General features: G+C 37.4%; 1 protein-coding gene across 2 annotated transcripts; it reads right to left on the bottom strand.

Annotated features, from left to right (window-relative positions):
- Positions 1–659: 659 nt before the first annotated feature.
- ABHD18 (abhydrolase domain containing 18) lies at positions 660–27,465 on the bottom strand. Of its 2 annotated transcripts, XM_040614275.1 has the most exons (15): positions 27,393–27,465; positions 24,268–24,405; positions 23,329–23,437; positions 19,977–20,061; positions 18,817–18,917; positions 16,989–17,067; positions 16,815–16,899; positions 16,003–16,030; positions 13,610–13,748; positions 11,502–11,591; positions 10,663–10,764; positions 8,911–9,289; positions 6,681–6,843; positions 1,026–5,664; positions 660–878 (listed from the first exon to the last, which is right to left on the bottom strand). In XM_040614275.1, exons 3-14 carry the CDS (start codon positions 23,418–23,420, stop codon positions 5,613–5,615), a joined length of 1,395 nt encoding a protein of 464 aa, XP_040470209.1. In that variant the 5' UTR covers positions 23,421–23,437; positions 24,268–24,405; positions 27,393–27,465; the 3' UTR covers positions 660–878; positions 1,026–5,612. The 2 variants fall into 2 exon arrangements, with proteins under 2 accessions (XP_040470209.1, XP_040470293.1); XM_040614359.1 differs by lacking the exons at positions 16,003–16,030; positions 16,815–16,899; positions 16,989–17,067; ... (3 more) ...; positions 24,268–24,405; positions 27,393–27,465 and adding exons at positions 14,160–14,302; positions 14,416–15,094.
- Between the last annotated feature and the right edge of the window lie 58 nt (positions 27,466–27,523).

Genomic DNA, 27,523 nt, shown 5'->3' with positions numbered 1-27,523 from the left:
CCGACTGGCTGAAATGGCTCGTGGCCACCTCCCTCCCGAGCCCAGTGCCACTCAGCCAGGTGTGATGGGGTCACACCGTGCGGCTGGGGCCCAGGTCCACCTCAAAGAACCCCGCCCCTAGGTGCTTGCTGCTTTGGTTTTTTTGGAAATTAATGACCTTTTGTGGTAAAGGCTTGAAATTAAAACACCCACCTCAATAGTTATGCTACTACAAACAAACCACAGATACATGAATGCACATTTCTGTAACTGCAGGTTTCAGCACCAAACATTGGGAATAAGTGAGGAATTTCTCTTTTCGTAAATAGAAAATCACTATTGCTTCTAAGCACTTTTGCACAAATAGTGACACGTGTATCCCTTCTTCATTTTAAAATTGCACCACGAAAGAAGGGGGGGAAAAGGCAGAATGATTAAAAATGAAAGCAAATCTTCAAACTCATAGAAGCATTTTTCCTTTGTAAGCCACCAAGAATGTGATTTGTTTCAGATGCAATAATTTTACTAATCAAGGACATGCCGGTTGCATATTGCAGTGACAAATTTATTTGAAATAGAGGAAAGCATTCTTAGTAATTTTGACTGGGGAAAAAAAAGCCAGTATCTGTATATGTTTACATCTACGCTCCTGATAGCAGAAGCATCCATCACACTGCCTGTTCAAAACGATTCTCAAATCTTTTATTTGGTTTCCCAAACTCAGAAGTTAAGCAGAGGTTGGAGTGATACGAAAGGACAAAGGCCCTACCTAAGTCACTGGTAAGAAGGGGATTAACCTCCTGGTTCCTCTTTTCTTTGCTCAAGGGTTAGAAGATAAGGGAGCAGATGCATAGGCCGGCTGGGACTTCAGAAACACTGTAGTACTGCAGTGCAGGAACCTGAACAGACCAGGAAAAAAAGCAGAAAACTGATGGAAGAGCTAACAGCGTGGGGGCAAAATACCAGTCAAGGTGACCAGTAACATGGCAGCTTGAGAAGCTTTTGTGCATACTTGTTTTGTAACTTTGTGGTAACAGAAGGCTTACCCTCTACGTTATTGGATGGACGGGGCCTGAAGAGTATAGAAAAAGGTGTTATAGTTGTGCAAGACTCATCTTTAACTCTTTGTCCACTTTGTTTCATCCTTCTCGTTACTTTCAGAAGCAGGACAAGTCAGACTTCCTTGGTGAAGCTCACCTTAGTTTTCCCTTTAAGAGCACAGTATTTAAAAATACTGGTATTTGAAAAAGAGGTTGATATACACTACATAAAACCAAGAGAATAACAATCGTTATGTGCTACTTTACATTCTAACGCTTATGTTTTTTCTTGTGTGGAAGCATCCAAGTGTTCCAGGCAACACTGCAAATTGCAGGATTGTGTAATACAGTAGCATTTTACTCATGTAATAGTTTTTCATGGCAAATTACATGCCTACAGACTATACAAACCTCCTTTCAATACTGTGTAACTTATCATTACAGCCAAGCTGACAGAGAACCTGACAGTTTAAGATAAAGAAGCTTCCCTGCCCAACCAACTGTAATTAAGAACAACATTTTTAAAAAAGTGACATGGCAGGAGCAATTAGGATAAATAAAAAAAACCCAAAACTAACTGCCTCAAAATGTTAGCAGCTACCAAACAAAAATAAAAAAGCATTCCAAGGCTCCAAGTATTTTCACTTTCTCATCTACTATTTACAGAGTAGATGTATACATGCATATAACATTCCAGTAAGAAAAAGCAACAAGGCTCCGTTCCTTCATATCATGATACCTTTTTGCAGACTTTCTAGTGTAATACAACACAAGTGATCAATCCTTGGGGGAAAAAAAAATTAAAAATTGCTGAGCTGTCACTTTTGAGGGGTGTGTGTTTTTCTAACTCAGAGAGGGGAAAGATTACAAAAAGCTCCTTTCAACATATCAGATGCGTTCTGTTCTAGACTGTGACCAGCCCTTCGATGCCAGGAGAAATACATGTAAACAAACACTAAAAAAAAATTACCTGGGTTACTCACGGGTAACACACCAGACCTAACCTTTCACTCCGTCCTGAGCCTTTCCTTTCAAATGTAGGCAAAAAGGACTACCCGCTCTGTCTGTCCTCCTCCTGTTTTGTCAGTATTAGTATGCAGAAGTGTGTTGCCACGACCTGTTCAGACAGTGTAACTGAGCACCAAAATAAAATTTATTGCATCTTGGTTGCTGGGTACAACCAGCAGGCTTCCACCAGAATAACTGCTCCAATTCCACAGAGTAAGCCGCAACAGTTTTCCAAGACTTTTTTTTTTTTTTATATATATAAACATCAAGACTCAAAGATGCACCTGCTAGTAACATTTACAGCTATCTGTTCTAAGCGGCTTTTCAACTAGCATGTGACATTCCCATTCGTGTAACAAACTGCTGCAGACGAAAAAACAGCCTCCTCCTGACAGCAGCAATCCAAAAGTCTCTACCAGCTTCCCACCTTGCAACCATTAACAGCAAGGGTGATTTTTTTCCAGTTCCTCTTAGAGGTGTCCTACAATATGCTCTAAGTTTATTATGGCACAACACACCCTTGCTTGGAATACAGCAGCAAGCAGGAAGAAGTTGTACAGGATTTGGACCCTTTTAAAAGCAAAAGGGATTTTAAATGAGTTCAGGAAATTCTAGCACAATGAAGCCACTGAAAAGTACAACATTGGAACCACAATAGTATCTTAATGAGATGATACAAGTTATTTTCTTTACTAGGTGCTGCATGTAGAAAAACATGAAAGCAGTATCACTTTTGTTATGTGAAGCTTTTATCTTGTGCTGTAGATTAACTACTCTTCTTGTGCTACAGTACTAGTAGGCATAACAAGGTTACAGGATGAGTGAGATGCACTTTGAATTTCCTCTTAGCAAGAAAGAAAAAACCCTCACACCTATTTTTTTAGGATTTTTATTGAAAAATATTAAAACCAGAAAATTATCAAGGCCAGTTTTACAATAAATTTAAGACATACTGAATGGCTTATCTGCTACTCAGATTTAGTGCAGGAACCTTATTCCAGTATTTTTCTTAAGCAATTACTGGATTAAAATCACATTCCCATTTAACATCAAAACAGATTACTAATAATGCTTTCATAGGATTTAACCTTAAAATCCGGTTTAAAAAGTCCATTTTCAAAGGTTAAAAACATTTACACAGCAGAATTCCCCCCTTCACAGACCAGCTAATAGCTTCCTGTGTCTGATAACTGGCAGAAATAGACCACAGAGCTCAATTTTCCTTTTTATTATTCAAACCTGATAAATTTCTTAAATGCTTCTTACCAGGTTTTCCTATTTGGCAACATTACTTTAGTTACGTAGCAAAGTGTGATTTCTCCTTTTTTTCAGAGACCAGTCTTTCACTACTTATCCCAAAAGACACACTCGCAAACGGGAGTTACATTAGCATAAATCTGCTTCTGTGACTAGTATGCCCTTTTGGCAAGTTAAACCTTGTTAATAATATCATCAGAACACTGACCTCAGGATGTCAAGTTCCCATCAGTTGTGTAATTCCTAGTATTGTGCGCTTTGAAAATATTTACTTTGGCATGTTATACTTTGTAGCTTAGAGAAGTTGATTTTTTTTGTGCTTACTCTCAGCCTTACAAAATATCTTTTCTCTCTTCCATTTATTCATGCCCTTTCTCTCACCACCAGTTACCTCCCTTTCTCATAGCTGCAACAGAAACAGGACATAAAGCACACAAATATATTTAAAATGTGAGATCTTAAAAACGTTGGTGGACAGCAAACAATAGTCTTGTAAAACATTCTTAGTTGATGAACGAGCTTGTAAAATACAAGTCCCATAAATCCTCCAGTATAGTATCCAAGCTTTCAATTTTAAATTTGTAAGCTTAGTTGTACTTGATTTCAAACTTTTATTCAGTGTTCTAATCTATTTCAATAAGCTAGTCACTCCACACTTGCTCCCAATATATATAAAACCAACACTGTCTAAAGAAATGCTGAAAAACCACTCAAAGGAAGCAATTTAACTTCCAGCAGAATGCACCTTACTTTGCACTTTCCGCAAAGTTGTACGTTGAATCATTTGGGTTACTACAAGTTGTTGCACTTTGGTTTTAACTGAACTTACCTGATTTTTAACCTCGATTTCTTCCCAGTTACTAGTCCTATCTGCCAGACTAAAATTCAAGATAATATAGTTATATAAACTGAGTTTTATTTGTTTCATACTCTGCCTATTAAAAACCATTACGATAATCATGGAGATCAATGAAATGCCTGACATGAAGGGTGCAGGAGTCACACATCCTGAGAAATGTCTGGATTTTTCTATTTATTTTCTGTGTAACTCTGGTCGTTACTGTACTTCAGCTTCTCTGCAAACCAGCTTTAAGAGAACATTACAGGAGATTACCATAAAATAAGATGTGGACAGATACCACATAGAGCTGAGGCATGACAGCCTTTTATTCTACTGCAATTTGTTGGCTTTTTTGATCCCAAAAGAGGAAACAACAGACTTTGGATTTTCTTAAGTGTACCCATAATCCCAATTTTTTGTTATTTCCCATCTAGTTAAAAAAACAGTGTTGAGAAATAAGGAGCTAACCTTACTGTTCTAATAACCCTTAGTCTCACATACATTATTATTATTATACAGTGAAACTGTATTTTGCATATCAGCACTGAGTGCACTTTGAAAAGGACCTCTGTTGAAATACTCCAAACAGGTCCTTATAGCACCATATAATCTGCTGCCTATTTAACTGCTTAGAATCAGACTCTTTGTGCCACTGCTTCTAAAGAAAATTACATTTTTATTTCCCCTAGCATTCTAAAAAAAAAATCTAGAAGAAAAAGTTTGTTATCCAACTGAATGCATGTAAACAATTAATTACTAGACAATCCATTTTCACTTCTTCCAGTTTTGTGAAACTCATCAATTAATTGCTACCTGATTCTTCTGAAATGGCATGGTTTAATTCAGTGGCAGAAAAATCTCGCGGATGTGTTGAATGAAAATGTCTTTCACTCTTCACTGAATTTTGAAAGCCTCTTTTTGCAAGATTTGATGCTGCCCCTTCTAGTATAGCTAAGTTTCAATTAATAATAGAGAAAAACCAGTGAGAAACACAAGAGGCCGAGTGCTGGCAAAGCCACAGTGCAGCACAATAGGAATAGCAAGGGATGAGGAAGCAAGAGGAAACCCAGGTACCTGGAACAAACTAGAAACACACTAAATGCAGCAAAGCATCTTAGCCCTACAGCAAATTTTACATTCTTTCAATACTTAATTGGTCTGTTTTCAACTGATACACAATTAAGGATTTATTCAGAATTGAAGGAATATACAATGTGATTAAACATGAAGTACGTGAACCATTCATGCACTAACAAATGTTGCCAGCCATTGTTTTTTCACAGCTTTTTTCCCTGAAGCAAGTGTGTCAGAATGGCATTTGGTTAAAATGAAAGTAATGCTGGTATTTTACCATTCTTGATAATTGTTACCTACAACAGTCAAACTCAGTGAGTCAAACTCAACGTTGCAAGAGGCTTGTTTTCCAAATATGAGTTCTAGTAAGTGGAAGTACAAATGAGATTGGTTTGAACACATTAAGAAGATCTTTAAACTGTGTATTTCTGAAGGAAGCGGTCAAATGCATCATAAATCGCTTGTCTAAAACAAAGAAAAAAAAAAGGTAATTTGTGTAATTTGGGAAAAGGCAGATATAACTGGCCTATTTTCATATATTTCAAAACATGTTTACAAAGCTATCATTGCAATTTCAAAACAGCACTCAATAAAAAAGTTGTATTAGTAGTCTTTCCTCCTTCACTTATTTCTAGGATCTCTCACTTCAACCCAGTAATATATCTATGCTTCAGGAACAACTGGGACTGTTTACCAACTTTAATACGACCGCAAATGTTAATGGATTAGGAGGTTTCTATGCAAACGTGTCAAGAAATGGTCAAAGAGACATGCATAATTCGTAATTTTTGTGCAACTGTCACATAATAAGGGTGAAGTTTTAAACAGCAATGAGCTACTAGTTAGCATACCTTGAACCAGTATATTGCTATTTCTTTTTGTTGTTGCTCAAAGCTTCCAAAATGGGAAGGATGTAGAGTCTTATTAATTTCTTCCATTTTAAAATAAACAGCACAAGTATTTAACTTTTTAAAACTAAGGAATTGCATTTGTATAAGCGACTTCTATAACTGTCTTCAGAAGGTCAGTGCCTAGTATTACTAAGGCAAGAATTCATGCAAGTACTACTCCTTGGCAGTCAAGCTTGTATTCTGCTTTTCAATTGTGTGGGTTTTTTTAATCTCAGAAAATAAGATTTGCAAAAAGACAACAGCTGCACAATACAACATAAGCAGTCACTGCTTAAAAGAATGTTTTTCTAGTGTCCAGTGAACAAGCTAACCAAAAACTTTTGTAGGAAAACAAGAATGAGAAGGATCATTCTCTTGCCATTGGCTTACTGAATGATCATACTGCACCTCATCTTTGCTCATAAAATGGAAATGTTGTTATTCTCTTTAAATGACTTAAGATCCAGCAACTTATTCATCAAAGCAGTATTTGGTAATTGTTGCCTTAGAGTAGTTACAGACTTGCTTTTAGAAGAAAAATCATGTATGTCGAAATTGCGGATTTAAGCTTTCAACTATTTTTAAACTTACCTGAAGAGCCCTTGTTTGAAGAGGTAGGCACTGACATGACCTCCATCCAGATACCTAATTTCACACCCAGGCCAGATTTCTTGAAGACTGCGCACCCCAGTCCGAGGAATATATGCATCCTCCTTAGCTTGTACAACTATGATCAAACTTGGGTCAACTGGAACTAAAGAAAAACAAAACTGAATTCGTCTAAGGTAAGAAAGAGAAACACATCAGCTGAATTTTCTGTTGTAAAAATGTTCTCTATTTCTAAAACAAGTTCAATTATTCTAAGCTTTGGTAAAATTATGTTTTCTGAAGTCTCCTGGCAGAATTTGTCTGGTTTTTGACATTACAGTACTGAGGCCATCAGTAGGGAAACAAACTAATCAATCCCTTTCCCTCCCTTAAAGCAGAAAGCTTCAAAAGTCTCTGAGGAACGATAGAATTGTCTTTCCTCTTATCAACAAAACTCTATAGGATTCAGGTCAGTTCTCTGAAATCTCTTTTTTCCAGTGAAAAGAACTAGGAGACATCTGAAATTCAGAGTAGAAGCTTTGTATAATTTTTTTTCCTCAAGTACCAGAAAAGACAACTTTTCATATGAGAGGTCAGACAAAGTGCAGTATCCATTCACTTTCTTTTCTGTTTCCTACATGTTTTAGTTACAACATAAAACCCCCAACATACTGTTATATGTATTAATTACTCATTACAAGAATTGCACCAACCAGATTACTAACAGGAACACCACCAAAATGATGCTGAACACAGAACAGTTCTCTCTTCACAAAGAATATAAGCGGTATGGTAAAGAGTGGCCAGCCAAGACGTTTGACAATGGGATGCCACAAATAATTTAGACCCTCTACTTTCATATATCCTAGGTCATGTAAAGAGGACATGTAATGCTAAGATAGATTGTAGCCTTCCATTCAATTTTCCATGAAATCTGAATGTTAGGCAGATTTTCTGAAGCTCCTCTCTAGACACACTCCAAGGATACCCTGGCAGAGGATACAATGTCTCCCAGAGCATGAAGAGACCTGGGAGACAAATGACACGAAGCGCTACATCGCTTTGACAAGTGCGTTAGGATCACAGATCCTCTTAAGTTTCAAGAAAGGTCAACACTTTAGCTAAGTGATACCTGGATAAGTGTCTAGAGAAACAAGAACAGCTGTAGTTAGAATAAAGATTACAGACTTTTTTCTGTCTACTGAAATAACTTTTAAAGGTTTAAGGAAAACACTTCACTGGGATTTATCATGAAACCTCTCTGGCTAGATGATCTCGGACATCGCCCAAGTCAAGAAATCTATGCTATTATAGAAATCTTTGCGTTGTTTTTTTTTAAAAAAACATTTAACAATGGAGTACTGAATGTCAGATTTAAAAATGAGGTGGCACAGGGTCTCAGTATCAAGAATGTTTTGACATTCAAAGACAACTCTTTCAGAAACCTGTCTGAAGTTAAAACACTTTCTAGGATGTGCTGAGTGCTCAGTGGGTACACGCTCAGTTGAACCATTTTGTCTGAATGGACTGCCACAAAAGCAATTCCAAGCCCCAACTAAAGCAAAACCCTTTCAATCAGCTCTAGGATGAAACCACTTGCATGGCCTGCAAGTGGGCCATTGAAAGGGATTTGTCCTAGAGGCCAAGAAACCCAGGTTCATCAGATTTAAGGCTCAGTGAGCTACAGCTCCCTCTATATGCTATACCTGTCTTGGGAAAGATATTCAGATTGCATCACTCCAGAAGGACCTCTGTGCACTTTTACTGGTCACACTTGTCTAAAAGAATCATTCAAGCTTGGTTCTCCGCTATGTAGTTATCAGATTTCCACTTTTTCTTTTATTTACTTGAATCTGTTTGAAAAACCTTATTAGCAGATAAATTAATCTAGCTATTAGATCACACCTAATCTAATATTTTTTTCTTTTAAATAATACCAATTTGCACTAGCACATATCTGAAAATAGCCACAGCGAGGCACCGAAAAAATAAGCAAAGATACTGAAAGGCAAACTTTTAATTCACTTTATCATTAAGTGGCCATTAAGAAGAAACAGAAAAACAATTAGGAAATGGAGTGGTAAACAGATGCTGTTCAGTAACACTCAAGATATTTTCCTATTTCAGCTAAGGTGCCAGCAGGTTTACACAATGGAGGATGAAGAAAATACCTCTCCTTCCATCGTATTTTACTGTTTTCCAAACTGCACATTAAAAAAACATAAATACATACCTGAGAAGTTGGCTACATGTGTACATTCATCCATCACTCCTTTCATGAACCTTAAGGATTCTCTCTGTAAAGTGTCACTCTTTCTTCTTTTATTTATCCTGTGTCCTTGTGGGCTGGTTAAGTTTTTATTGCTGTTGCTACTGGTTGAAAATGTTTGATTTATGCACTGCATTTTAGGAGCATCTTGCATTAAGAGTCTTTCTGATGAGGCACTTAGAGTACTTTTATTTGTGGCAAAGCTGTGAACAGCTTCTTTAGATACAGTCTGGTTTGAAGAATCAAGGTCAAACATTCTGGAAGTCACATCCACATCCTCCAGACTGTCCACACTGTCAGGGAAGTTTTTAACAAAGTCTTGCCCCATCTTGAAAGAATCCGTCTAAACAAAACAACAGGTAATTTATTAAGGGTTTCTCCTTTAAACCAGTTGATTAATCTTATCTTTAAGATCAACTCAATATTACAAGAAAAAAGAACAACAACAACAACAAAAAAAGATACTAAGGGCACTGCTCACAGTACTTCTTATTTTCAGCCAGCATGTCACTCAGTTAAATCCTGACCATCATTATCTCTTGAAAATTTCATTCTACACTTCTGTCAGCTTAAAAAAAAATGCAGAAAGTACTTATATATGATAGCTTATGATACAAACATTTGGTTTTGATTCTATATTAAACTCTGAATTTATAAGTGCAGTCTTTTAAGTTTAAATTTCTGGGTACTAAACCTATGTGACCACATCTAATGTTATGTTTAGGACTGAAAAATCTAAATACGAAATGTCCCTAAATACTAGGAAGACATAAGCTGAACATCTTGAAATGTTTCTTCTTCTAATGATGTCTGCTCCATCAGTGTTCCTGGAGTGTATTTTACTTAAAAATGGCAAGTGTCTCAGAAACTATCTTCAGCCCAGCCCCTATTCTGTTGCAAGATATTTGAAAAAGGACAGTCACAAAGCAAAGAATCTTAGGAAAAAAGTTATTTATCAGAATTGGCTAGAAGACAGTGTTGCAACATACAAGCAATTCTCAAAAAGTTATCATTCCAATCTAGAAGAGCAGTGAGGCAAAGAAATTCCTCTTGGCACGAGTCTTTCAACCCTAGTCAAAAAAAGTCAAGAAGAAAGCAAAAAACATATGCAGACAATAAATTACATTTCATGAGGAGCAAGAAGCTAATTATAAAAGCTCTAAATCCTGTTTATCCCAATTGCCTGTGCAGTAAATCTAAAGCTGAGGGAGGTCAAGCATCACACAAAGAAACAGAAATAGAAAGACCTTGCACTAAACAACTTAGAAAAGTTACAATGTTGCTACATATTAAAAACAGTCTACAGCATTGACTATTTGGAAGCAATTACTTCAAAGGGTAATAAATGATGTTTTAATACTTACACACCAGGTTATCTGTTCTCCAGACTATAAAGCCAGTTACTGAGAAACACTATCTACAGTTTCAATGTTTTGATTAAATTAATCTTATGTTGCAGATCACACTAAGTGTGGTCACGGAAAAAAATATTTAGCAAGGGCTATACTTACACACATTACACCACCAAAATATCAGCTTCTTTTTTTCAGCAGGTTTTCCTTCAAAGATTACATTTATCAAAAGCATAAGGAAACAACAGGCAAACCTGTTTTAGCTAACAACTGGTTACTTATACTAGAAGTAAAATGAAGTTACATTATTTGTTAGATTTTCACATGTAAATATTAGCAAATAGGGAAAATAAACTATACTTACTCCACAGTATTCAAGCATTTTTATGATTTCTTCTTCATAAACAGTTTGTGTAAAATACTGTTTCTCCAGCTCCCTCCAGTTCACTGCCTTGCTCAACACACCCTGAGATTATAAACACAAGCATCCAGTACACAAGTAAAACCCACAGATCATTCTAAAATAACAATATACAGAGAAAATTGATCTGCTCCTCTTCGTGACTTGATTTTTCCAGTGGAATTCTGGCCAAGTTTCCTGATAACCCTTACAAATTTTGTAATCAAAGCATAAGCACATATTATAACGCTGGACACGGAAAACCACCTCCCTTTAAAAACCAAACTAAAAAATGAGGGGGGGGTTGGTGGTGGTGAAAAAGACAGAAACCAGACCCACTTCGGATTTGCGCACATCTAGACTGGGCTAAACCAACGATGGTTGTCAAAGCCAGTCTATTCATTCACCTACCCCAGCAGCAGCAGCAGTGAAAACAGACACCCACCATGGTAGTAGCAGCATTATTATCCAACTATTTAAGCCAGGCTTTGAGCAGAAGAAAACATGTTTTCGTGGCTTGCTTCCTCACCTTCCCACACTCGGACCAGGACTCTGATCATTGTCCCACAAGCCAGCCCCAGTCCCCACACTGGTACAGGACCCGCTGAAGTAGCTGAAAGCTACCTTCCTTATCACCTGTTGTATCTCTGGAGCAGGAAGGGTGGGTTTTGCCACTAGTCACTAATAGAGGCTGAAAGGTGCTGAAATGCCCTAACTGAAAAGGTGAATGTGGCCAAGCCAAACCTTTTAAGTTCCACATCTAATTACATTCTAGTATATTAACAACAATATATTTTAATTACCGTAGTAAAGACTGCAGAAGCTGTTGACCACGAAAGACACGGAACCAATGGCAATGGTTTAGGCCAGTTTGTCACTGCCAGTGAAGCCATCTACAATCAAAAGCATTTATTAGTTATTTTAATACTGAAATCACAAAATGGTAAAAAGAACTCTCTTATCTTCAATTTAATTGTTTATACAGTATCAACCAAATACACAGTGTCAAAGTAGTTGAGGACTGTGGCAGTTGGATATACTTTCACCTATTCAGAAGATACAGCCTATTCTTCAGTGATTTCCCTAACAATAAACATTGTTGTGGATAAGGCTAATTTCAAGACTGAATTTTTCTTTTAAGAATTCCCAATGGCATATTTATTCTGACTTTTAGTTGTTTAAAACTATGAAAACTACCTATAAAGCCTTTTCATCAAGCTCTTGCAAGCTTATTCCAAGGCAAAATGGAAGTCTCCCATCTATGAGAAGAACTATTTAAAATGCCATACTTTTAAAATTTGTATACTGGAAACAAAATATGGAGAAGTAATTCAGCATGTTAAGTAGATTCTTTTTCTGTCCTGTAAAGTTTAAGTTATTACTTTTACATCAGTTCCCAGAACACATTTTTATGAATATTTTGTTTGTCCCAGAAACGTATATAAGTTTCCTACATGGTATGTTCTTGACATGTTTTATTTTATTGCTCTAAACTGAACAACAGTGTAACCCCCTTAATATATAATACCCCATGTCTGTGCCATATGATTTCATAAATTGATTTATATAACTAAGCTATAATTCTATTGTAATTATTTTTTTAAATAAAAAGTTAGAACACCATCACATATCTATGCTCTGATAGCCAGAAAGTCTGACTTCTTTCTTTTTATTTCCAGCTCTCCCCATCAATTGAACTGAATTTGTGCCACCTACCTTCTGTTGCAAAACACATTCTACAGATGATCAACATAAAATACAATTTATTTCCCTGGTTTTAAATTGTACCAGAAGTCCTGTAAGTCAGGACCAGTCAAACACTGTATGTTCCAGACTACAAAAAAAATTTTCAAAGGAGTTTCCAAACACACTCTCAGATCTTGCCTCCTTCTATACCCATGCTGCATATGGTCATTGGTACCGGATACAGCACTCCATTATTCCTAAAGCATTTGCACAGCATTTGAAGTGTCCTGCAGGGTTAGCGGGGCACGTAACTGTTTGAGAATTCCAATCCAACTTACAGATATAAGACAGGGAAGACGTGTTTAACAAAAAAGCTGTTGTTGCAGCAAGGTGATATTTATGTAAACCAAAGGTGATTAGTACATTTACAACAGCAAGAGTTATAAAAATGTGCTTTGGGGGAAAATTACTTTCCTTTCAGTAGACACTACAATTACCAACATTATTTATTTAGCTCCTAACAACAAACAAACAAGGATCAGCAAAACAGAGGCATGCTGTTTTAATAAGCTTTGTAACTACGTCTCACAGGCCAATGTTTATCTGTAGAGATATAAACAGTAATATTTTAACTGTGTATTAGTCTTTCAAGCATCATACTAATACCCTGCTGTTTTAGTTTGAATATGCACAGTGTCATACACAAAACATTATCCACCTCAGCCACAGAAATCTCCTCTGATCAATACCAATGATTGGGGAAAAAAAGATGAGCAGAGAACAGAACTGACACCAAAAGTCACCTCAACTGCAACACACCTACAAAGAAGAGACATTTCACACAACCCATTCAAACACACAAATTTAAGGCGAGAAGAATGGAGTTAAAAAGGGAGAACTAGCAATTGATCAGTACAGATCTTATTTCAGAAAACATTCCCACTCCATAGAAAAAACCATAATTATGTGAGAAGCTTATATTCTTATTAAGCCTGTCAGGAGATGGCTGACAAAGGGCTCTATGATCTGTCAGTACTTACTGAGGATTTTACTAATTCAGCACCACAGAAAGTAAGAATTGCCAAGAATTTGTTTCTCATGACTGTAAATGTTTATTTTAAATTACTTCTGAGAGGAACACTATAAAACAAATTCTTTCTGTATGCTAAATGATCAAACGAGAAGTTAAAACAAAAATTACTGAACAGGAAATATAAAAGCTTACATGTCCTCCCATGGATATTCCAGTCATCCCTAGCGGTCCATAGCCTTCTCTCTCTAGCCAGTGCAAAAGAGCTGCCGATTCTAGAACAAGAGCTCCTCCCATCACAAACAGGTCCGAGACATTTTTTAAACATGACCGTCTTTTTGTCCCCAGAAAAGGAAAATATAGGATTTATTTTCTAAGATTAAATTTTTACAGTTCTCATCATTCTATACATACTTTTATACAAAGCCTGATACAATCCCAGAGAATTTTGGAGCTGAACTCCTGTTGATGCAACAGGAGAAAAAGCAAGTCCAGATTCTCTGGCACTTGTACTTCTTCATCTAAATAAGGATGAGAAATAGACACCTGCTAAGCTTCTAATGTAATATCACTGACAGCTTGGTCTTCTAGCAACAGATATTACCAACATCAGAATCTCATTAGCAGTAATCTTCTACCCTGTAAGGTCATAACGGACCTTTTAGAAATAGAATCAAAGTAATACAGTCCTAGATATACACTATCTCATCTGCAGAAACAGTTCTTTTTTTTTGGTCTTGTTTACCTGTTTTACATCATTGAAAAATTGCACACAACATTTGAAGAGCAATCAGTATGTCAGCTTTGGAAGCACTCATCAGTGTCACTGTAAGACTGAAATTGCAAAGTGGGAAGTTTGTCACGGTACTGAGAAATTCATGTAGTGTACTGCAAAGCATTAAAACAGAAGAAACAAAAAAATGTAGAAAGCTATTCAGCTCAACCGTAAGAGGGACTCTAGAAAATGGGAAAAAATGTATTTTACAAAGCAATTGATACACCTCTAGTCTGGGGAGCGGACTGTGTATTTTCAGTATCACGCAGTCAGGTTACAAAAGGCTACGGGCCTCTTCTGCCAGCGTACAATCACATTTGAGACACTCTGAAGCACAAGGACAAAGCTTACTGTGCAAGTCACGGAGAAATGAACATAGCTGCTGCAGACCAGTATTTATAGGCTAATGTAATTCTTTCCTACAGCTTTGTTATGATATTCCTCAGCCCTGTCCAGCTGCTATATTTATTAAACACTGTTACTTGTATATTAACAAAAACCACTGCTGCTGCTTTGTAACCTCGTATTGAAGAGTGACAATTGCTTCACTGTTGGAGTGTTAGACAGAGCACTCTCTTTAAAAGAATCCTTCTATAAATCATGCATGTACTAAGCTGTCAAGCTAGAGAACTGAGGATGGAGTTAGAAATATCCTCGCCAAAATATTTAAGTTATTCTTCCGCATCAGATCCTCAATAGCTGGAAAAAGAAACCACCAATGGATGTATTCCAGCACACACTCTCTCCTGTCACTTCCTATCTCACACTTCTAAATGCCGTAATATTTTTTTAAGCAGTTTCTCTGTCAAAAAAGCAATTCTTAGTTGAGAAATGTAATTTGCTTTCTTTAAAAATGTGGTTCTTATGCCAAAATAAATAAAATTCTGCATCTGCTTTGGAAAAAACCTAGAAACTATTTTTTAATTAAAACTTTCTCCTTTGAAGTATTTTTTAAAATGTTTCCATTTCCTAAATCCAAATGCTGATATTGAAATAAAATCTACAAAATCTAAAATGCTGTAGTGTGAGACGGTGCTCCTGGTCAAGTCTTAATAGAATGGACAGGTTTAAAATTAAATCGCTTTCTATGCATCTTCTACTCATGTTAAATGTCCAAGTCAGGATTAAAAAGGATTAGAAACACCAACTCATATTTGGATCTTAAATATTGGTAGACTAAACCCACAGCTTTGCCTCAGACACATATCCTGGTGAATTCTGTTAATACTCCAATGGTTCAGAAAATGCAAAAAGCAAAAAACCAGGACCATTTAACTAAGCTTCTAAATTCCCATTTAAGAAACTGAGGGAGCAAGTTCTGTAAAATATTGAATATTGCATAGTTTCCACTGACTAACAAACAAGCAACATCAGATTTATTTACATGTCTGATTGTAAATCCTTAAAATATCTCAAAAAAGAAAAGTCTTAGCAATTACAGCAGGGAAATATGCTGCCTCACCAAAGATTATTCACAGTTGATTGACATATAATTGCAGCATTTGTACACGCACAGTTGTGAGTCAGGAAATTAACTGGTGCTTGCATTCACACAACTTGCTGAAATCTTGCTCTATACTACAAGTTCGTCTTGTGCAAATTTCCTGATCACTGTGATCTCTTAACAAAAAATATCAAAACCATCTAGCAAAGGGTAGACAATTTCACATTAAAAGGTTACAAGTGGTCCATGTTGGGGACTTTTTTTTTTTCTTAATAAACCATCAAAGTTCATACTACTTTGAGCTTCTTGAAAAAAAAAAAGGTGGTAATTCAAAAAGACAGTTTCCATGAATGTAACAGTAATACTTACAATTGATCCTTAGGTTTTCTACAGCCATGTAGAAGACTCAAGTTAAAGAAAGTAAAATATTTCTATATAAAAACTGACAATCTAACAAAAAATAAAATAAATCACATACATAAATAACATGGATTCATTATAATTTGGAACTTAAATTCTAAATGTTTAACTGGAACTACATCAAGTTAAATGTAGTTTGATGATGCAGTTTGCAACAGAAGATTTTACTTTTGTCAGGTATGTGGGCAGGAAAAAGGTGTAACCAGAGAACCTATTCAATAAAACAGAGTAACAGTGTCATAGAAGTTACTGATGAGTTGATGACTAGACAGAACTTAACTTTTTTTAAGAGATAAATCTTAAACAGTAGCAGTAAATTTCTCAGAAGTACCTAAGGTACTGAAGAGTTGTATTTGAGAAGGGAAGGCACGAGAGGCAACTTTCTTTTCTGTCATTAATACATCCAGAAGTCATACAGGATGATACAGAATGAATGCAGTTTTCATGCTGTCATGGCTAAAGGCATGATATCAGTACTTTGATCAGTAAACAGATTCATATCAGAACTTTTACTCTAATGACTACAGTAAGAAGTTTTAAAGACATTTTCAAAAAAACCAAAAAGCAATACTCGGTGTAAAAGTAGCCTATTATATTAATGGTGTTCCACACTGTGTTTCTTGCAATGGTCATACTTTGCTTCTATCTACTGAAAAGTCCATGGGAAATCAATCCATAAACTAGATACTATACCAGTGTGACGAGTCTTTTACCTTTTGGAGAGAACATTAAGAATAAATATGCTTTCCACAAAAGGATATAATAAGGATTTTCTAGCAATAGAGATGCCATACAGGCTTCTTTAATCATTGGGCGTGCCATTAATGTGCGTCTCCTCCAGAAGTGCTAAAGATAAGATGTACAAACATATATTAAGATAAAATCTGATTATTTAATTTCTCAATAACAATGCATTTTACATTTTACATACTTACATGATCTCCAGTGCCTGCTAAATGAATGCACACAGGTCTGTGCTTGCTATTCCATCTTCTGGGTATAATGAACTGAAATCTGTGAGAAACAAACACCTATTGTAACAAAGTATATCTATTTACATGCTGTGCAAGATAAATTAATCCAAACAAACAAAAGAAACAAAAAAGAAAAAAAAAGAAAAAGACAGAAGAAAGTATTTTTATAACCCATGCAGCAAACTGCCAGCGACTCAGTAGTATCATTTTTCATAAACACATCCAGCAAAGAAAGGAATCCGAAAGCAGAAGAGAATAAATGTCAAACAAGAAAAGGAGCCAAGCTTAAAGATCATGTTCCTAAAAAAGACCACTACCTCATCATCACAATTTAAATTTTGCAGAGTGGAGAAATGGAACTTCAGATGAAGAGCAGCCTAAAAAAGTATAACTAGCTCTCCTAGGCAGATTGCTATTTTTTTCCTGAGGACACAACAGCTGAAATTGAAGATTAAAGATAAGTAATATATTTAAATTAAGAAAAAACATCAAAACCCCAACATACAAACCATGAAACTATTCTATACACCCAACATCAATCACTTAATATCTTTTGCTGCTACTCAAGTTATTTACAGGCTAACTACTGGGGAAAAAACCCAAACCCAAACTTCTGAGCCACTGGTATTTTCCCCACAAGATGGAGCACTGTTACATACAACAGTGTTACACTTTGGAAAAAAATATTCACACAATGCACAACTAACTTAAGAGACATTTGTAGAGCATTTCAAAACTGTAACAATACTGTCCAATATAGCAATTAGCATAACTTGACTACAAATTGTAAGAGAACATAGATAAGGAAACAACCAGTATACTGTATTTTCCACTATGGGACTAAATAGTCCAATAATGTTAAGCAACAGTTTCTTTCTGTAACCAACGGAGAGGTGGAAAAAAGTTGATATTTTGACTAACAAACTTTTTCTGACATTCTTTAGTTTTACATGTTTAAGTACACATAAAACCACCAACCAGTAATACTGATAAAATTGACAATACCAGTATCAACTTGAGCTGACAAAATGTTTAAGTTATTAAACAAAGCTTGGGAAACCAATTCCATCATGAAAGTTTAGCTCAAAATTATAAGCAAAAAGAAATTATGCTCCCTTTCCAAACCCATCCCTCAACTGCAAAGCAGTATTAGTGTAAAACCAGCAAAAATGTCATTAGGTATCATCCAGCTTTCTGCAAGGATGCTTTTTTTTTTTTTGGCTTGCCAAGTAAGGAAGGCACCAGATTCTCCTGCTACTATTAAATGAACTTACTACTTCAGTACACATACAATTTTTTTGTATGCAATGTAAATGGAAAGCTGGAATGATTCTTTCAAATACCATGTAACATGCTGCTTTCATGTAAACAGCTTCTCCTGCTATATGTAAAAGAAACAACTACTGTCCTGGCTATAGTATCCTTCATTTCCAGCATGCTGCTCATTTCGGAAAAAATAAACAGTTAAAAAAAGAAACCCAGGGTATTCCATAGCTTTATGCAATATGATTTCTACACTAAAAAAAAAAAAAAAAAAAGCCCCCTAGCAAAGAACATACTTTGCTAGGGGGCTTATTTTATTATTATTTATACACACATTAAACTATCACGAGTAAGATTTATTTTCACTTTTGAGGTCAAAATCTATTTCAAAACATTAGTACAAAAACCAGTTTGAAATATTTTACATTGTATTACAATAAAATAGCTTCACAATAAAACTACTTACAGACCATTGTTTCTCTGCAACGCTAGTTTCAGAAAGGACATACCACTTGTTTTTTCTTACCTTGCTACAAGAGATTCGACTGGCAGGATACCTGGGACATAATGAGCCAATGGGGAAATGAAGTGCCCCTCAAGGATTTTACAGTCAGATTGCTCCTCAACCTACAGAGAGAATAGGATTAAAGCAGTATGTTTCATATCAGTGTTTAACTTGCTCTGAAAATTAATCTCTTAAAGTACAAGGATTTGTTACAGGATAAAAATGTACTTTAAAAACCCCAAAGCCGAGGTCTTTTTTTCAAATATAGGAACACACAATCAACACAGTTGTGTCAAACTCTGCTTGTATTAAATGACCTATTGAAGGAATCAAGGAATAAAGTGTAATGCTGTCCCATTTTAAATAACTTCCATAACACACACTAAGTTTCAAGCATTTTTTGAGTCTCAAGATCTGACATCCCACCTCCACGACTCTTGTACTACTGGGGGAAAAAAAAACCCAGTATTTGTAGAGCCACTGCTTTCATCTTTCAGTTTCCTTCTGTTCTCTACTAGAAGCCAATGGGACTGCTCATTTTCCCATCCCTTCCAACCTGTTTCACATTTTTGCCACTGCCTCCTAATTCTATCCACAGCAGCTCAAAAACAAGCAAAGAAACCAAAAAAGCCCCAAAAAACTATGTACTTAGCTTGCCACAGCATTGACCACCAATGCATTTATTTGACTTCAGAACCACTCTTCATTTCTGCCCCCCTGTTCACACTTTCTAGATTGAAAAGGCCTCAGGGCAATGATCACTTTATCTGCACACCTCACACATGGAAGCTCAGGGCTTCCTTTTTCCAATCAAGAGCATTTGAAAACTCACACTACTTAGATCTCTTTTGCCTCTACAGACTCACTTCCTCTTCCCACCCAGATCAATTGCAATGTCCTTTTCTTGATACAGAACAACTGAGAACACGTGTGAAGTCAGTTAATGTCAGTAAAATCTAACTAAGTGTTGTCAGGTGCATTCACCACCCTATCTCTATGTACTCCCTAACCCAAGTTCCCAGTTGCCAATCCCAGCAGCAAGTCATGCTGTGACAACATCACATGACATCAAGATTGAATTTTTCTATCTTATAAAAGCAGCCTCCTAAGTTGATTTCACCTTTATATACCATCAGGAAAATAAACATAGCTGAACCGCATCATCTCTTGCTTTTAAGTACCTTGTCAATGAAAACTGGGTAATCTTTTGAAACCAGCGTCTGGCATTTTTCCCTGTTTCCAATAATCTTTCTGAATTCAAATATTCTGTTGAAAGGAAACAAGTAGAGAAGATTCAACTTTTAATCTAAAAAAAAAAGAGAAGATAAATATGTGTGTGTGTATATATTTATAAAAAAACATTCAGGAGCTAAAGTAAGCCACAAAGAAAATAAAAGTTATGAAACCAGCTTTGCATTTACAGATTAATCAGACTACCATACGTTAGGTATATAAGAATGCTTTTAAGTTAAAACATAAAAAAATGCTAGGTACGCTGCTTGCAGTTGCACAGCTCTTAAATAATATTTTACACCTGATATATTGAAAACGTCTATCATTTTTCGGGGCCAAATTAAGTTACACCAACCTCCTACACTTGCACATCCTTGTAGCTACATTGGGGCAATACAGACTGAATGGGTGAAAAACAGGTTGGACCACCAACATCAAAATGTAGTTGCCCATGATCTCAAGTCTAGCTGGAAACAAGTTAACAGCAGCACGTAAGGATGTTTATGAATGACAAAAGCCAGAGGGTGAGGTTGATACCTAGAAGGTAAGGCTACCATTCAGAGCAACCAGGATAAAATGGGAGGAACAGGTCAATAAACATCCTAAAACTGAATAATAAAATTGCAAAATCTTGCACCTAGGATGCAACAGCCCCATGCAATAATACAGGCTGGGAACTTCCCAGCTAGGTAGCAGCTCTGCAGGAAAAGACATGGGGTTTCTGGCAGACAGCAAAAAGAACACAAACTCACAACACATCCTTGCAGCTAGGAAAACCAATAGCATACCTTCTCCATTTAGCAAGAGGGCAGCCAAAAGGGCAGGGTAACGGGGTTTGCATTGCTGGAACGGAAGGCTAAGGGGCAAATCTAGTTGCCGCTTTTGCTACTTCAAAGGGCTGCAAAGTCTTACAGAGAAAATGAAACAAGACTCTTCACAGAGGTATACAGCCAGAGGACAAGAGGCAATGGTTACATGTTGCAACATAAGAAATTCCTACTGGAACACAGTGGAGATTTTTTTCAGAGTGGTAATGGTTAAGCATTAGAAAAGATTGCCCAGAGAAACTAGGAATAATCTCCATCCTCCAGGGACTTTCAAAACTCAAATGAATGAGGTGTCAAGTGACTTGACTCAACTAAGTGAGCTGTGGTTTGAATAAGCATCTGGGCTAGGTGTCCCTAAGATGGCCCTCTCAACCTTAAATACTCTATGCTAAGAATATCTTGCTCATTCTTACAGTTGTAAACACACACGAGGTTACCTGACCAACTAAAACAGCAAGATGTGGGTGGAAAGTACAGAACAACAGTATAACAGGAATGACGTGTTCACCTTCCCAACACCAGCGAAAACCAAACCACAGACAGAAAGAAAATCAGTTTACCACAGCAACAAAACCAGCTCTAATACATAGTCTCTGCTTTTCTTATACAGAACAGTTAAGTCTATTAAGTATGAGAAAATAAGGGTAAAATTATTAGATGTGAGCATGGAGGGTAAGCTAAATGAAGAGGTGTTTTGCTTGACACAATCCTCTAAAAATACTGGATTTATTTATGTATTTAATCTGTAGTTAGGAGGATACTGAATGCTAAATCTTGCACGTGTTGAGGAATTTCAGCTCTTGCTAATGAGTTGAGTGTAAAGCTTTACAATATTAACAGTCATCACATGAAGAGTATGTACGTAAAACTTCAGATTACATCTAGGCAGGTAGTCTGTAATATCAGTCAATGCTAGATAAGAAATTTCATAATTCTTCAGTTTAAAAAAAAAAAAAAAAAGATGCTGACACTGTTTCTGGCAGCACAACAGGGCACACATACTAGGGAGCGGTACTGCCTCCTCTCACTCGCCAATGTGAGGAATCGGTGGGAGGTGAGGTTCTTCCTTCATCATCCAGGTGAAGCCAGGCTGCTGGGGAACAGCTCATCTTCTTCCCATTGAGGGGCAATACATGTAACAAATCCTCTCTTCCACTTTTCAGACCAGCAGGCCCACAAGCCTGCCTCACGTCTCCCCCATAGCTTTTGATGTCACGTGAGAGGTTTTGGGTTTCCCCCCCTCTATGAAAAAGGAAGAGCCACAGCCAATACCATTACTACTACCAGCAATGCTTCTTTGTTGCCATTTGACATTAGCACAATTACCCTTATAGACCCCATGTAAGAGAAAAGCCTTGCCTAGTATTGCATAAACAGTAGAATTAGCCCGAGGTTCCCCCATACAGATAGCAATTGCACTGGGGTCAGGAGGGGATAGGGCAGTGAAACTTCATCATGTCTCACCAAGAACCTAAAAGTTTTTTAGAAAGGGTTTTGATAATGTTAAGATGTCCCCTATCAGATACACATGTATAGCAAAATACAGAAATGCTGCAATCAAAACAAACCCGACATTTTTTACTTACTCCAAGAGAAGTAAACTAAACATTTTAGAAATTCAACATTCTCATATGGCAGGAAAGCCTGCTACTTAAGAGTAAAAACCAACTGAAGACAGACATACAAAGCAATCCAAGTGCCATTTTAAGATGAGATGTTTCACTTGGACTTAAACAAAAAAACAACAGCCCCCCCAGAACTGCACTGCTATCCAGAGTGAATAAAATTTTATTTGTTTTTTCCTTAAAATGTCTTTATTGATTTTCAAATATCTAAGAAATAGCTTATTAAATGCAGACTTATAATTTCCTATTTAAATATTACATGACACAGAAGATATATATTCAGTTATTTTTAAAAATTAAGAAATGTAAGTGCTTATCTCCAGGTGTTACTCTTAATAATAACTAATAATCAGCAAATACTTGAAAATTAAGAGGTACTTCCATTTTTTCTTATTTTCAAGATATCTAAATTGGGCTATGAAGACCTTCTGATTACATCTTACACTTTTAAAGGTCACTATTATTAAGAAGTTACAGAAAGCTAGCAAGATCCTCTGATGTTCAACGGAACAATTTCTCTGCAAAAACTCAGCAAGTTTTGATTTTAGAAAACACTTTCAGAGATGTTGCTTGAAGTATGTTATCATATATGCAGAAATTAAAAATGTAACTGGACATATATACATTCTCTCAAGAACAGCCTCTTTAAACACAAACATTTAGCAAATCCCTTTTTGACTTCTTTTAAATCCATTTCCTCCCTTGGCATGAAAACACGTGATTTCCTGAACAAAACAAAGTTTAACACTTTGGGTTTTTTTAAATACAGGACAATAACAATTGTTGGTACTTCAAGTGTTGAATTTTTCTTTTACTATAAAATACTGTTTATGCTGTTAACAAGTCACCTTTTCAGATCCTCTGGCTTTCCCCATCCTCTGATGAAAAGTTTAGTGAGGAGAAGCTTTCTGTATAAGACGTCTAATTTACTTACACCCATTAGCAGCAAACTGGCATCTAGAAAAAAGAACAAGCAGAAACAAGGCAGTTAAAAGTGGTTAATCTGAGTGGCAAATTCATTGGCTTGTAACACATAGTAGCTTCTTATTCTGGTACCTGTAGTAATGAAAAGCCAAAGCGTTTTATTCCAAGGTAGTTAACCTTGACATTCAGATCAATACTTTAAATATTAAACAAAATACAAAGGCAGTTAATACAAACTCTAGCTTTTTTAGGAAAATGCAATTTAGAAGTAGGAATTTGATGTGCTTAATATAACCAGGAATTTATTACATAATTGATCACAAGCCAACCAAAAAGGCACATAAAGTCACAGAACTACATCTTCAGCCAGTCCTAACTGTATTTTACTTGAACCAATAAAACCAAGAGCGGCATTGATACCTGCCTTATCAATATAGCTGTGACAGCAACTTTTCAATCCACATGGGCTTTCATAAACACATTTCAGAATGGAAGCTTGAAACAGTATTTGTTTTTCAACTACTATAAGGCTAGATCCCTAGCTACATACTTATTCATTTATAAAAAAGAAAAAAACATAGCTCTAGTCACTGATGCAGAGAAAGTTTAGTTTTGTAAACTTCTCTTCATTCGTGTCTCAAACATATATCCTAACCCTTATTTTATCCATTCTTTTCCAATTTTTGACAACTGATTTCTTACAGTTTTGAAAATGATGCTCCCACACCCTTCAGGGAAGAAATCACACTGTCAAAATCCTTACCAGTATCATTTCTCTTTCAGCAAATACACTAGCTCAAATATAGCTAATATCAATAAATACTATTAGTATAAATAAGTATTATTTTCAAAGCTATACTTACTGAAGTGAACAGGTAGCCACTATTGCGCTCTACTGATGAGGAAGTGGGGTGGGGGGAAAGATAGCTCAAACCTGGTTTTTTGGGCAGCAGGATACAGGTTATTCAATTAAAAAAAGGAATTCCAGGATCCACATACACCTAAGAAAACAACAGATTTAACAATCAAAGACTTGGTTAGTAAATTACCTACAAGTATTTTCTAGTATTTCCAGATCCTTCCATACCAAATGGACTAAATAACTTCATCATACTCTAAACCAGTGTAATTTAATTCACATGGTTTTGTGTTTTTCACTTTTAATCCAAAGTTCATCTATTCTGCCACGTTCATTCTTAAAATAAACTTGTCTCAATATAGCAAGTTAAAATTGTGGTCAGATTAATAAATACATTCCTTTGCTCTTCTAAAAAGCCAACACTTAAAGCATTTTTCTTTTTTTTTTTCCCCTGTATATTTTTAACACCTACAGTAAGTTACTATCAAAACAGATATTACAGACAACTTAAGGTACTTGAATACCTTAAGTACAAGCATCCTAGAAAGCCAAAATGGTTCTACGTCCAGTCATTAGAGGGCAGAAATAAATACCTGAAATCACCAGAGAGTCAAAAGCAGGGACCTCTATTTTAACACCGTAGAAAGTGTTACATTTCTACTCCACCAGTCCCAAACAGCTGATTGCACAATCTTATTATTCTGATCCATATCTGCTTGGTCTAATAGAATAACAGCCCCAGTGCAATCTTTTTCCTTGCCCACTCTGGAGATGGCCATTGACCCCATGTGCTGCTGGGGAGTCAGACGGGAAATGTTTGCCAGCCTCTGCAAGGTCCCTCTTCTACTTTTTGAAGCAGGGGGACAGCTCAGCATTTTCCCGGTGCTAGAAGAGAACTGGGTGGTGGAGACAGAGACAGCAATACAGAGTGGATGCTATGGTGCTGGGAAGACAGTTCAGAGGGAGGACACACAACACTGTTATCTGTGCTGTCAAAAATATACTAAAACTAGGTTTGCAGTTCTATTACTGCTCACCAGTAATTGTGAAAAGAAATTTTAATGAATGTTTTGACACTTAACAAAGCAGCCTTGTGTGTTTTGTTTGTTTGTTTGGTTTTTTTTTAATGCTCTCCAAAATAAAAGCCAAATAAGAGAGAAAATATGAAGATGTTGATTTTGCTGCAAGTTCAAAGGCTGGCCCGATGAGCTCGCTCTGTTGCACAAAGAATGCCAAGTTTCTAGACAAGTACATTATATTTAAATGCAACATTGATTGAGGTGAAAGAGTTGTCTCATTCTGTATTCTATTTCATTGACTGAATAAAGACTCTAAAGTAATTCAGGATATTTCAATTAATCTGATTCAAAATTAAATCGCAACTGGAAAGAGTACAGGAAACACTAAAAAATATTCCAAGTACATGAAGTATGTCATATACAACTTCAGAAATATTACTGAGGTAAAATAGGGCTCATCCTCCCATTTTGTTTACCTTAGTAACAAAAGGGTAGGACATGCTTTAGTCACTGCACATCAACGTCTACATGGAAAGACAATTACAGATACTTTCACTGTCAGAAAAGGCAAATCCAACTGTTGGAGGCGGAAGTTCTCTAACTTCATAGCAGAGCTACAGAGTGTATTTTAGTAGCGAGTGCTTGAACTTGAGAAAAGAATCAGCAGAGCTTGTTTTGGAATGCAACTGGATTTCCACCACTTGATACCATATACATCACGTCATGAATTCCTTTGTAAGACAGATCAGCTAGAAGTCATGACATGATAAAGATGGTGCATAGTTGTGTAGCCCAAGAAACAGTACCTGTGTTATGAATATGCAATGAGTATATTTGCTAACACGGTAAGCTCTACATAGTTTAAGTTGTTAATGTAAATTGTAACAGATCAAAGGCACGTAAAGAAGCGATACACACACACAAAAAAAATACTCCCACATTTTAAAATAGTATTTTCTAGAGAAGAAGACAAGGAAACCTACAGGTAAATAATAATCAGATAAATAAATACTCTTGCTCTAGGAAGAGTGGGTTTTTTTTGCTTCTAGAACCCTCATACTGCATACTAACTATAAATTTTTGGTAGGTACAATTATTTCATAGAAACAGACACAAAAATTCATCCAAAAGCCAACACATAAACGGTCAGCTAGTCCCTTTTTGCCAGTGCATGCAGCTTCAGTTACAAGAAAAACACCACAGGGAAGTTCATAAAGACTTTATTATAGGCCCAGACCACTTTTCCTATACATGAATAAGAAACTGCTCCCACCAAGAAGTCAACCTGAAAAAGCCAAGAAGGTATATCTATTTTAGAAAACTAAGTCCTTAACTTCCTTGCCCTATTACCTTTGGGGGAGAGGGGGTGGGAATAATAAAAAAACTCTTCCAATTAATGTCGGGTCATGCTTTTTTTCCCCCCCTTTCCCTCCAGTAAGTGGCAGCTTTTAGAAAAAAAACGAAATCACAAAGAAGTCACGGCGACAAGCCAGAAACAAGCCCCACAACAGCCTCACACAGCGCACGGAGGAGCCTGCGGATAAACAAAGGGGCCTAAGCCAGCAGCGTTCCACGGGCCGCCGAGCCGCTGCCCGCCCGCCCGGCACTGGGCTATCGGCGGCTGGGCGGCCCGACCCCGGCACCGACCGGTCCAAAGCGCAGGGCCGGACAGACCGCGCCTGGCCCCGCCGGGGCGGCAGGTGGAAACCCCCTCCCTCAGGCACCGAGCCCTCGGCCCGCCCCCAGCGGCACACGGGCGCTCCCCGGGCGGCCGCGGGAAGGCGGGAGGCGCCCGACGGCCCGTTAACGCCCCGAGGCGCGGCGGGGACAGGGACGACCGCGCCCCCTCAGCGCCCCGGACACCGAGACCACCGAGACCACCGCTCCCTCCTCCCGCCCCAGGACGGGGGCCGGTAGCCCGCCGCGGGGCCAGGCCGCCTCAGCTGGCAGCGATGTGCCCGCAGCGCCCCTCGGGGCTGGGCACAGCCGTGAGGGAAAAGCCCCAGTGGGGCACGGCTCATCCGCACCTGAGGGCCGCACGGAGACCAACCGCCGCTCCCCGGACGGGCGGGCAGCCCCCCTTCCCGTCCCCCCCGCGAAGGTCACTCACCCGACGGCCGGGCACTGCCGGTGCTGGGGCACCACATGGGCGGGCGGGGGGCAGGAGGGGGAGGAGGACGAGGAGGGGGAGGGCGGGGCCGGCCTCACGCGCGGGCGGGCGCACGTACGCACGCAGGCCCT

Source organism: Falco naumanni, chromosome 1 (genome assembly GCF_017639655.2).
Source record: "Falco naumanni isolate bFalNau1 chromosome 1, bFalNau1.pat, whole genome shotgun sequence".
Lineage (NCBI taxonomy): Eukaryota > Metazoa > Chordata > Aves > Falconiformes > Falconidae > Falco > Falco naumanni.
Note: the sequence above shows the minus strand (reverse complement) of the source record. Positions and strands in the feature narration are given on the sequence as shown.